This window comes from Ursus americanus, chromosome 32, assembly GCF_024610735.1.
Source record: "Ursus americanus isolate L20-20 chromosome 32, mUrsAme1.1.p, whole genome shotgun sequence".
Classification (NCBI taxonomy): Eukaryota; Metazoa; Chordata; class Mammalia; order Carnivora; family Ursidae; genus Ursus; species Ursus americanus.
The window spans coordinates 11,917,492-11,930,604 of NC_142158.1; the positions used below are offsets into that span (position 1 = coordinate 11,917,492).

General features: G+C 45.6%; 1 protein-coding gene across 2 annotated transcripts in view; it reads left to right on the forward strand.

Moving 5' to 3' along the window:
• Nucleotides 1-5,164: 5,164 nt before the first annotated feature.
• Nucleotides 5,165-13,113, forward strand: part of DSP (desmoplakin) — a 44,260-nt gene continuing 36,311 nt past the window's right edge. Inside the window, exon 1 of one of the 2 annotated variants that reach the window (XM_045811534.2) lies at nt 5,165-5,986. In XM_045811534.2, the coding sequence (XP_045667490.1) occupies nt 5,790-5,986 (197 nt within the window). In that variant the 5' untranslated portion in view covers nt 5,165-5,789. The remainder of the gene's footprint in view (nt 5,987-13,113) is intronic. The other variant, XM_045811535.2, reaches the window with a different exon arrangement.

Genomic DNA, 13,113 nt, shown 5'->3' on the forward strand with positions numbered 1-13,113 from the left:
TTGTGGTTTTGTTTCCACTGGTAGTTGGTTTATGTTGCCTATTTTGCCTCCTGCGTTAGATGCTTCAGATGTCAAGATAACTAAAGACAGGAATTTACTCTTTAAACTCCCCTATGTGGACACTTCTCCCTGAGGCAGGGAAACAATAGAAGTGCAATAAATCCTTCCTAAGGATGAAATGATAATGGTTGCGGGAGCATGCTACTTTGCCTATGAATATCCATAATTTTGAAAGGTGGTCACCTCAGAGACCAGGTGACGTGTCCTTTGCATTACACTCTACTCAAAGTTAGATGTCAGATCATCTACGGCTTCATTTCCATTCTGATTTTATGTTACTTGTAGACGAACCCCAAATTTCACTTTTTCTAAATGATGGAAACTGTATTTTAAAAACAAAACAAAACAAAAAACCAAAAACATGCACTGTGATTTGATGACACCAGGAAAACCATTCACCTCACTTATAGAAATAGGACTAAAAATAATACATTTTTTTGGTATGACTTTTGCAGAGCAGGCTGATGACTTTGTAGTGACTGCATTTCCAGACAGCCTATGTGTCTAGTGTAGGAAAAATAATGATAGGATAGTTCTTTGTTTTAAATTGATACCAAATTACTGCTCAGAAATGTATGCTTTAATGTTTGATTGTATAGGAATTTTGATATAATGAAAAGGGCATGAAGCCAGAAACAGACAGAATTCTAATATTTTAGATATTAAGTAACTCAGGAAAGGTTCTTAACCTTTCCAGGACTCACTATTTTTTTTTAATTAAAATGTGGGTTTTGGCGGTGCCTGGGTGGCTCAGTCGGCTGGGCGTCTGACTTCAGCTCAGGTCATGGTCTCAGGGTGCTGGATCGAGCCCTGCATTGGGCTCCCCACTCAGGAGGGAGTCTGCTTCTCTCTTTCCCGCTGCCCTTCCCCCCCCCCCAGCTCATGCTCGCGCATGCTCTCTCTCAAAGAAATGAATAGAAAAATATTTAAAAAAAAATAAAATAAAATGTGGGTTTTGGTTTATATGGCACTTTAGTTGGGGAAATCTTTCTGGGGCATCAGAAGGCATAGGGCTGGTGCTATGGGTGGACAGTAGGCTCCCACCAAGCTACAACCAGTCTGCACTATCACGGTCTTACTGGCTGTTGGCTGTTCTCACGGGGCTTCGTTTGTAAAAAGCGTTCAAAGGCTCTAAAACTTTTGAGAACAACTGGTATAAAAATTCTTGAAGGCAGCTTTTGTTTCTGAAATTCTCTATGGAACATCAATTTTGAATTCCTTCAGTAAAGGCTAAGTAGCTATTCATCATTTTCTTCATGTGGCGATTAGTACATTATATATCCATATGGCGTTTGGGGATACCTGGGTTACCGCAATCATCTGCATCTTGACTTTGTACTTATAGAAGTTTGAGGAAGTGTTCCTGTCCCAACATGACAGACTGATGGTTCTTCACAATCAGGATAAGCTTAAAAAATTACTTAGAGAGTGTATTAAAAAGGGTAACTTACTTGGCACCTGTATTATATTTATTGACCGTGTGCCTTACCCACTAAAAATTACTGAGTTATTGTTTAGCGTGGCAGGTGAGAAGTCATTTGGCCAAGGGTGTGGGTGGCCCCTATGTGATCCAAAGCTGTGCTCACTATCATCTGTACCCTTGACCTCCAGCCCTCAACCTTGCAACTCGGGCTCTTAAAGCAAGAGAGGAACAGGCAGGAAAACATGGTGGATCCCCACTATCTATGTTACCTAATGAGAGGCAATCAAAAAAAAAAAAAAACCAAAAAAAAAAAACCCCAGACTCTTAAAACATAAAGGATAGCACCATTTATTAGATATGACCTGCGCGGAAACCGAAACAAGTGGCAACAACAAATCTTCTTACTACAGTGACAGAAAACGTATTTGAGAAGTTTCTCTCAGCTTTTGAATTTTTTAAAAAGTTGACCCCCTTCCCCTGGTAAAAACGAAAAACCACTACAAGCAGAAAAGTTCTCCTGTTCCTGAAGGACATTTGAACCAAAGATAATCAAGATAGTTCTGGGCTAATGGGTATGTTTTGCCAACATCTTCCTATTTCTGAAATGAAATTTACGTGGTTTATCAAATTGCTTTCTTCAATGAGTAGTCTCGACTTTAAGGAGGAGAGATCAATCTTATTTTGGGGATACTAAGAACCCAGATTTAATGATTTCTGGAGGATTGTAATTTACTCACAAGAAAGAAAAAACGAAGATTAAAGCAAAAATTAAATTATCTGCTATTTTAATGGGCTTTTTCTTTACCTAGCGTTATAGTTCCAATCCTAGCTTCTCTAGTTCTGATTTGTTAAAATACTGTTCTCCTGGCAGGCGGAAGAGCTATTTTAACTCACAGGCTCTAAATGTTTTCTGTGGCCAAGGGGTATCATTTCACCAACAAAGAGATATGAGAGAGTTCCCATGGGATTTTGAGCAAGTAAATGATCTCTCCTAATCTCATTGAAATCAAAGTGCTCTGTTTAGTTTTAAAAATACGCTCAGGCTCTGACTGATGCCTCATACCTAACCACAAGGTCATATATCTAAGGTCAGCCAGAGAGAAAGTTACATGTCAGTGATCTGTCTCTAACAGTACAAGGGGACGTATCTACAAGTGGCAGGGAAAAAAATAGCTGACCTTAGCTAGGTCAGCTAGTGAGGACTTTGCCAGAGTTTGGATGGGGCACTTTTTAAACCTGGCTGTAAGAAATCAGCTAAACCCTTCTGCTGTGCTCCCACAATTCTATAAACATGACTTTGTAATAATGTATCGAACATATTGGAATGATTTGTTTTCCTATTACAGGCTTGATCGCCTACAGAAGGGGAGCCCTGCCTTTTTCATCTTTGTGTGATCAGTGCTAAGCTTACTGTGAAGCGCATAGCGGATGTTTAAGAACTGCTCTTTAAGTGAATGAAGGTTAAATGTCTGTAAAAGGGAGTTTTATTGATTCATGGGGGATTAAAGACAAAAACACTAAAACCTAAAATTTCCATCTAGCAAAGAGTTTTTGGTTTAATGGGTGATAACGTAGCTTTATGGAATGTTTCTGTTTTCAAGAATGTTCACGTGTTATAAAGTTGGCAGGGGAAGTATTATTATATCCATTCTGCACATGAAATTGAGCTCTTGCCCAAGTAAATTGTAGCACTAAGATCAGAACTCTGGTGTTCTGATCCCCAACCTTCACTGTGGGGCCTTCCATGAGGGGAGCCAGTTTAGACAACTAATGTGTAATATGTCTGGATTCCATCTATCATGTCAATCTTTTATTTCACCCTTTTATCTTCCTTTATCATCCTTAGAGAAAGATAAATGGAAGCCATTGTCTTCTTGGTTAGCTGGAAGCCATTTGCTTTCCTGGGAATACCTAAAGGAACTCAGAGAGCTATAGGATAGGCTACCAAGTAATGGTAGCCAAAGGTGTGTAATTGGTGGGTTGTACTTTTCATCTCTTCTCCTGTTTTGTAAATAGATCGAAAAGCTCTGTGAGCCTGGGTGGTGTTTGGATCTATGTGTAGACTCCTGACTACCCAATGGGAGTTGGGCGGAGCTTTTGTCATCACTGGGATGTGCTTCATAGATTTGTCTTGTTTTTAAGGAGAATTCTCCCGTGCAATTGCATGACCTTCTTATGACACATTATTAGAATAAAGGAATCCCTGAATTTTTTTTAATTGAAGGTTTACTATATTTTTCAGGGCAGTGACTATGCCTCATTCATCTTTGTATTTTCCAAAGTCTAACATTGGTCCTCCCATACAATAGGTTATAATTATTTGCTGCACCAATGAGATGCTGAGAGGCAACAAAACATCCTGAATTAAATTATGTGCGTTATGCACTGACATCCCAAATGGCTTTTCTCCCCTCCAACCAATGGATATTATGGGCCATTTGTGCTGAAACTGACTTTTGTCATTGATTCAATTTTCAGAAGAAACACTGTTCTTGTCTGTACATCAATGTTTGTGTAATCATTTGAATTTGAACTTTATCATGTTCCCATTTATTAAAAAGGAGTGGAAATTGAAACAGTGATGGGAATTATTGAGTGTGCTAACAGTGGCAAACTTTTATCTCATTGTATTTAATCTGGTCAACTCTGTGGTCAAGTGGCAGGAAAAAGAACAGCATGTTTTGTTGAAGATCTGTGCCTGAAAAGGGAGGTGTGATTAGGGGTGCTGTAATATGGGAACTTTAAGAAAACTCCCCCACTCCCTTTAGGACATGCAAATTTAGTTCCATTTTTGTTCCTTTCAGTTCACAAACACTTTGGAATATATTGTGTAAGAAGGTAAGTTAACGGGCATTGCTTGGGAAGATGACAAATATTTATTATAAAGATCTTTAAATGGTGTTTATTAAAGAGTAATTTAACAGTTTTCCAAATTATAAAGGCAGCTTTTTGTGGATAGTCTGACTGGGTCTGCACCTCAACCCTGGTCCCAGAGACTACAGTGTGGTTCACACGTAACTGGGAGGGGTCCTGCAGCAAGTTGCTGGAATGTTCTGGCTCAGTTACTCATCTGTACCGAGAGGATGATCTCTGTCCAGGGTTCTTTGCTGCTCTCAGACTGAAGTCCCAGGAAGGCCACTGACTTGTGGGAAAAGCTCACTTTCGAAAGGGATGAGTGGAGGGAGAAGGTGCTCAGGGGCCTGAGACAAACGTTCCCAAGGTTCTTTTACAAAATTTGAAAACTGGGTCTGGATGTGGAAGGCTTTGCAATTTCTTGTTCAAAATGACCACCAACAGACAAAATAAAATAAATTACAATGTATATTTTCCTTTTACTTCATGGAAAATGAGTAGCGTGTTCCTCTTAATCTTCACACCAAGGAAATTCATTATTCATGCTGAATGAAGACTTCCCCAGAAAGTGGTGGTTCGATTCACACGTCGGAAATCGGACTTCTGAGACAACTTTTCTGGATTACTGGAATAAAAGAAATTTCAAAAAATAAAACTCCCTAAACGAAACCTCACCATCTAAGCATGCTCTTCTCAATTACGTTTCTGTTCAAAGCTTGGCTGGCACAGTTTCCAGGGATTAGCAAAAGTAAATGTTTAACAAGTAACCGTCCAATCGAAAGGCCCTTATTTTTCGGCTTATTTCCGCCCCGGGGACCGAGGAAATCCTGAAAAGCAGGGGCCTCGCTTTCCCTGCCGTCGCAGCCGAAGCACTGAGCCTACGGCCCCCTCCAGCGAACGCCCTCCCCTCGGTCGCCGCGCCCGGGGCGCTCGGGTCTCGGGGACCCCGCCCCTGCCGGCGTTCCTCCGGCCTCAGAGGCGCAGGGCGGAGCCGCGGGCCGGCGGGCGCAGGTGGGGAGGGGCGGCCCGAGCGCGTCGGTGACACCCGCGGGGGGCGGGGAGGCGCGGCGGCCGCACCCCGCCCTGGGAAGAAACCGGCCAGGTGTGGCCTGGGCGCCGGGTGCCAGCGGGGAGGAGACTCGCGCCCCCGCCGACCAACACCAACACCCAGCCGCGAGCCAGCTCCTCTGCGCCCTCGCCGCCCTCCGAGCCGCACTCTTCCTGCCGCTCCTGCTCCCCGCCCGACGTCGTCCCCGCGCCCGACCTCCGCCCGCCGCGCCGCGCTCGCAGCGGCCGGGACGGCCCTGGTGGCCAGGAGCGTCCCCGCGACCCATCTGCGCGCCCTCCCCGGTTCCCGGTTTGGGGCCTTCCCTTTGAACCCCTCCACCTTCTCCGAGCCGGCCCGCCCTCGCTTATGCCTCGGCGCTGAGCGACTCTCTGAGTGCCCGCCGACATGAGCTGCAACGGAGGCTCCCACCCGCGGATCAATACGCTGGGCCGCATGACCCGCGCCGAGTCCGGTCCGGACCTGCGCTACGAGGTGACCTGCGGCGGTGGCGGCGGCGGGGGCGGCGGCGGCGGCGGGGGCACCAGCAGGATGTACTACTCCCGGCGCTGCACGGTCACCGACCAGAACTCGGACGGCTACTGGTGGGTACCGGCCGACGGGCAAGCACCGGGTGCCCGGGGCCATGGGGTCTCCGTGCTCTCCTCTCCGAACCCCAGCACGTTGGGAAAGGGAGGGATCGAGCCCTCCTCTGACCTACGAGAAAAGCCAGGTCCTGAAGCAGGAAAGGGGTTTTGCTCCAGTTCATGAAAGCATTTCCTGTTGGCGCTGGGGCAGGAGCCCGGTGTCCTCCCTCCCCGTGCGCTGCTCACACCCGGGTGGGTGTGTGTGCGAGCTGGGAGAGGAGCTGTTCCTTCCTTGCAAACGGGTTCTCGGTCCCGCCCTCCTCCCTTCCCGCGAGCCGGGGCAGGAGGCTGGCCAGCGAGGGGTGCAGGAGGACGCGGCGGGCGAGCGGTCTTCCAGGACTGCTCCCTGCGCGGCCGGCCCCGGCTGGCATCCCCTTTGTCCCGGCCGGCAGGTGGGAGGTCGGGCGGGGCTGCGACAACAAAACCTAACCTAACCAACTGTAACCAAAAGTAGAACAGTAAAGGAGCGGGGATTCCGGCCTGTCCTGTAGCCAGGGTTCGGATTCGGGGCTCCTCCGCCTCTCAGGGCTTATCCCAAATGCCTGGTCACCCCCACACCACCCCCGCTCGCGCGCCTGGGCTGCTTCGCCACCTGGGGGCCTTTGTATAGAGGCTGCGCGTTCGGCGGCGCGGGGTCGGGTCCCGAGAAAGCCCCGCCTCGGTCTCCCCTGCTGCTCAAACTGAGCTTCCCGGCAGGGGCAGCCGCCCGATCCCAGGTCCCAGCTCCACCGGGACGCGCCTGTCCCCCTTGCTCGGCTGCCGTGCAGCCCCCGCCCGCGAGCGTACCTGTGACTCTGCGCCTGCGCCCTTGGTTTCCTCCTTTTACAAAAGCCCGAGAGGAAGGCCCTCAGTGTATTATTGGTATCTGAGTGCGGGCGCCGGGTCTTCGAGTGGGAGCGGGGACCCGCGGCGGGGAGGGAGCTGCTTCTCCTCCGCGCCAGCCCGCGACGCTGGGGGCCTGTCCCGGTCAAGGTGCCCCGTGGCCCCCCCCCCCCCCGGGATGTGGGCAGGGTCTGCTTCTCAGAATGTCGCGGAAACCGATCCCGAGGGTCATTTGGGAGGCTGGGGGAAGGTAATGAGGCTGCGTTTACTCGGTCCCCAGAGCTGGACGCGGGATGCCCACGGGAGCCGTGAGAATTTTGTGGTCCGCGCCCTTCCCGCCCCTCCGCAAGCCCTTCCCAAGTGGGTTTTTGGGAAACTGGCCGGCGTTCCAGAAAGTTATTTACCCTGCCTTGTGGCCTTAGGCTGGGGAGGAGCAACCTGAATACACTCCAGAGTGTTTTTTGTTTTACCGGTAGTTTTGAAGGCAGGGACTACTCGAGTTGCGACCTGTTTTCTGCTTCGATTTATTTATGTATTTATTTTCCCCGAGCATCTTGACAATTGATTTTCTCTTTCTGAGTTAGCGAAGAATTGTCTCAATCTTGGAGCTCTTGTTTTCTGAACAAAATGCACCCCGGGGATTTCCAGGAGAAATGTGCCAAGTCCTAGAAAAAATGGGGAGAAAGTTTTGCCAGTTAGCACTTTGGTTTTTAAGTTTGTTTTAAAACTTGGCCAACCGGTTAAATTTGAAACTTTGCTTTTCCCTCCCAGTCTTCCTGTGTTTGGGAAGCGCGTTCTTTTAATCCGCACATTTATACTCAAGTCAGAATTTTGCAAGGATTCTTAAGAAGCAATTTTTTTCCCTGTCATTTTATGAACCAAGTATTTCATTTTGATTTGTATTTTTTTAAAAAAATATGATTCTGTTCATGTAGAGTCCTTATTTTTTTTTAATTGACAATAAACATTACTGTTAATGGAATATTTCACTCCCTCGGCCTCCTGTAGAGGTAAATTTGTAATGGATTAATACATCGGCTAACGAATTGCGTTAAGATCCGTGGTTTATAAGGATTCTTCGCGGAAACACGAAGTTTTGAGGAGGCTCAGTGTTTTCGCATAGTATTATATCTCGTGTTCTGTTTTTCCAACCTAAAAGCTGTTTATAAATATGTCAAGTTTTACGTCTCTCTGGGAAGGGAAAACCGACTGAAGTTTTGGATTACGTAATTTGGGGGACGGGTGTTTCTTTCTGCGCTTTGATGTTGCTCGGCCGGGCAGCGGGGCGTCCCGCTGGGGGCTGGAGTCAGCGTGGGGCCATTCCTTCTTGATCCAGTAATGGGGGTTCTCCCAGCACGCGCGGCCAGCCAGCGGGGCGGCTGACCCTTCTTGAATTAGAGAATGAGCACACACACAAAAACTGCCCGCGACTGCTGACTTCTGCATCTTAAAATATAACAACGATGGCTGCCTGAAGAGAGGCGGGGCTTGCCCCCCACACCTTTTTTTTTTTTTCTGGTGTTTTTGTAATGGTTTTGTGCGGAGGGATTGGTGTCCCAGAGCGTGTACTTTGTAGAATAGGATGCCGTCTCTGACCCGACTGCCCTCTGCCAGATGAATGAGGATTAAGAATTTAACAAGTACTTTTCTGCCCCAGAGTTTTTCCAAATAAAGGTTTTCGTTTCTTTTTAAGGCACAAAAAGTGGCATGAAAACTGTTGATTGAATTTAAGCTTGTTTATTTAAAAAACTGCCACCCTATTGTCTGAGTCATTTTTTAAAAATAATTGGCATTTTAAATAATTGATATTTATATCTAACCTTTCCCTAAATAAACTAATTTGAGTAAGGAGCCCAAATCTTATTTTTCTTTTTCAGATGACTTTAAAATATCTTCCTGTGTCTGTGCTTTATATTAATCACACTTGTCGGTTCTTCAGACAGTAGTTTTCTCATTCTGGTTCTCCCTCCTTCCCTGCCCACCCGTCTTTTGTATGTTGTTTATTGTAGGCTGAATGGAGTCACAACTACTGTCAATTCTTTTGCTTTACTTAATATTTTAAAGTTTGGTAAAAGTTATGTGCTTGATGATGTAAGAGGTATATTTTTGAAAATTTAAACTGTGGGTTTTATTTTTACAGGATGTTACATTAGTATGGCTTTCAATTAAGGCAGAACTACCACAGCCTTGTTCCTGTGGTTAGAAGAACGGAGAAATCTGTAGTGAAATTTGGTGGCCAGGTGACAGTCCCACAGTTGGATCTTTCACTGATCAAAGCGTGGATGTTGTTGGAGGATTAAAAGCCAAATATAGTCATTAAGCTTCAGAAATATGTGGTTATAAAGTTAATGCTTACTTTTCTCCAGAGCTCGTGATTTCAAAGCCAAAATACATGTGATCTCTATTTGATACAAAGTTTGTTTTAAACCATCTCTTAAAAAGAAGCCTCTTTCTTAGCAAGAGATATACGGGGTCCATTTGCATTGAATTTTAGAGCTGGGGAGAGTGTAAATTTGTAGAGAAGCCTCATTCTTCCACTTTGGAGACTAGTAGAGTAAGATTTGCCCTAAATCCCCGAGTCCACTCATGGCTAAGTTGGCATGAGAACCCAAGGCTACTCACCCTTGCCCTCCTGTTGGCCTGTGCCTGTAGACCATGTATGTTTTGTAGTAGACTGGAGAGTCCTGTACTTAAACAATGAAAGTATCTCAATTCCATTCATTCATTCATTCATTCATTCATTCATTCATTCATTCAGCAAATACGGAACATGTGCTATGTGTTAGGTGTCAAGGAGAGTCAAAGGTGAAAATACAAAGACTTCTTGAAAGGAACATAGCTCTTTAAGGGAAAATAAGCACCATAATACAAAAGGATAATAGACGGGAGGGTATCAATGACTCCAAGGCTTCCTAAAGATAACATCTGTTGTGCAGGCACTAGTGAGATTTTATAAAGAGAGTGGTGCTGAATTAGACTTGGGAGTGTTTTGGCTGGTCAAGATGGGTGGGCAGGGAGCATTCCAGGCAGAAGAAGAGCTTGAGAAAAGTCTGAGAGGCGAAAAACCAGGAGCAAAATCAAGGCCTGTAGTGTGGTCTCCTTTCTGAGTGGGAAGCAGTAAGACGTCGGGAGGAAGGGCAGGTTGGGGCCAGAGCCTGGGACACCTTGACTCCGTGGTGGGGAATGTGGATAGGTAGAGGGGAGCCATTGCAGGTTTTCGCCGCAGCCAGGGAGCGTGTCCTCCGTTGAAGGAGCAGGGAAATAAGACCGTCCTCCTGAGAAACAGTAGGACTGTTTCTGTGGCAGCGATGTGCAGGGTACGGAGGGAGCTGGATTAGGGAAGAATCAGGCAGTGAAGGAGAGAGGTGATGAAAGTCTGACTGTGGGTGGTGGCCTGGCCGTGGGACAGGAAAGTGGCTGTGGCCAGGTGGGGTGGCAGCTGCCGCTGAGAGCTGGATGAGCGAGGCCAGGGAGAGTCTGAGAAACAGGCTTGGAGTCCAGTGACTCACAGCAGGGATCTTCAAATATTTTTCTGGGAAGCGATTGCAAAGTAAGATTCAGTTTAGCTTAATAGAGGGCAGATAGCACTAACATGGTTATTAACTTTGAGTAAGTTCCATCTTTTATAAAAGTGTCAGATCAGTGGTTCATAATAGTTACCATTACCTGGCAAACACCTGTGACGTACCAGGTATCTTATGCACGTTATCTCAAGCTTCCCATTTTACAGATAGTAAACTGGGGTTAAAGTAGTGACTTTATGACTTGGTCTAGGTCCCACAGCTAGTTAGTGGTTGAGCTGCATTTGAATCCAGTATACTACAGTGGATCAAGAAAAGATGAACCCTTGGTTATCAGAATGCATCTTTTGTACTTGTAAACTCTTCTATCTCAAACTCTTTTAACCTGTTGCATTCCTGTGAAATATTTATTTCATAACCATCCTATTCTTTTGTTATTACTCCAGTAGGGTTTCCATCTGCTTGGGAAAAAACATAGTATGATGCTACCAACTCATGTAGGTCAGATCTACAAAACAGCTTTCAACAGCAGTTAATTTTTTCTCTAAATATGGGCATAATTTCATCATTGTTCAGGTGACTGAAATGTCTTGGGAAAGAGAAAAAAACCTGCTGATGCCCCTGATCCTAACAGCTGACTGCCTGGGGTGGAGCAAAGGCGGGCTTGGGTGTGACCTGGGGAGTCTAACTCAACCCTCAGCCAACCAGTCTTTCCAGATGAGGAAGTTCTAGAAGGAGTGCTTCAGTCTGGAGGCCATGGTGCTTAGGACACTGCCCCACCCTCCACTTTTCTCTTTCTCTGTCCTGCACTCAGTGGGAAATGGTAGGTGTGGTTCTGACACAGAAGGCACTGCCCCATGGACCCTAAGACTCAGCGAGCCTCTCCTTTGAGGCAACATCCTGGAAAATGCTAGTGCAGCCCAACAATGTACATCGTGTCACCAACACCTGGGACTGGACGGGTCCAGGACCTGCAAGGACCTCACGAATGTGAAATCTACATTTCATGAAAATGAGGACGGTTTAGCAAATAGGTCTTGCTTGGAATTACATTGAAAACTTTTTATTTATTTGTGTTTTAAAGTTTTATTTATTTAATAATCTCCATACCCAACGTGGGACTCAAACTCACAACCCTGAGATCAAGAGTTGCACGCTCTTCCAACTGAGCCAGCCAGGTGCCCTTGGAATGACATTTTTCGACACGCAAACATAACGTCCCTTGCTTCATCTGGCACCTGAAAAAAGTTAAGAAGGAGCGGCTTCTTGATGAAAAACCAGATAACCTGTAAATGATTAAAAAAAATTTTTTTTTTTAGGCTTCAGAATGAATGGGAGGTTTCTTATAGGGGAATAATTCAAAATAGAAATCCTTATTGTGGCATCGAGTTTGTAAGGACCAAATATTCATGTATCATCCCCACTTAACGAAGGAAAAGAGGGCATCTTTTTCTGAATTTTCTTATCCCTTTAATACGTTTTGTACTCTTAAATGTGTTACTCTCTTTGAATCGTCTCAAACTTTCATTTTCAGGTCTTGTGATAATTTTGGGAACCTCTGAAATGCCTCACATTTAATACCTAATCCATTTCTTCTTTTTCATCTTTTTTTGTTGTTTTTGTTTTTCTTCTCACCCTACCCCAATTTGATGCAAAATATCCTTGGGCAAAGTTCAAAATTATACACTGAGACAAAAACACACCCTGAAAAATAAAACTGAAATCTGAGACTCCTATCCTCGCAGCAGCAGCAGTGAGGATGGGTTTGTGCGAGGCTTTGCCAACCTTCCCGGGTCCTCTTAAGCAACATGTCAACCCCAGGAGGTGGGTGTGTTGCTATGTGTTACAGATGCAGAAACTCCAGGCACAGCGAGTCTAAGTCATTTGCTCAAAGTCACAGGCTGTAGGAGCAGAAGTGGCCGAGCAGGGAACGGACTCTTAGTCCACCCGACCTCAAAGTGTTCATGAAGTTAATGGTATGTCATCCGTTTGCCCCACAACGCTCCAATCCACTGAAAACAGTGTGAAAATAATAAAATGGAAAGGAAGTGGAATTTTTATTAGAGACTGCTTCCAAAGCTCCTGGGTGAGGACAGAATGAAGCCTCAAGCAGGCCCCCTTTCTAAAATTTATAGAAAAAAAAACTCTTTTGTACATTGTTGGGGCGGGAATGGGGGGTAGGGGACAGGACAGGTGTGCTACCTGACTTAGCTTTGGAAATGAGGGTAATGAGATGGTGGTTATATTCTCAGATCAGTCTTTTATTTACCTTTGTTTTTCTTCTCCTTTACTAAACCAAACAAACATGCATTAAGTACCTTCTGTGTGTGAAACTGGGTTGTTAGGTGCATGTAGGAGTCACGGTGACTAAGATGTGGGACTTTGCTCTCCAGGAGTGGGGTAGACAGGTGTGTAAATACCTAGTGCAGAGTGAGGGCAGAGGTGGGAACCCAAGAGCTCAGGAGGAGGCAGCCTTTGGTGTGTGACTTCCAAAGGATGGATACATGACATTTCGACTGATGTGTGTCTGGTGTGTCTTGGAGGTCTGATATCGTCCTTCAGTGAAACAGTAAAAACATCACTTTTCCCCTTTTTTACTTAAGATCCTTTAAAGAAACTCAAAACAGCATACATTAAAATGCTTTGAAAATTATAAAGAGTTAAGCAAATAGGCTTGAAGATCAATATTAATGCATCACATGATTATAATTTCCAACCACTATTTATTGAGCTGTTCTAAGG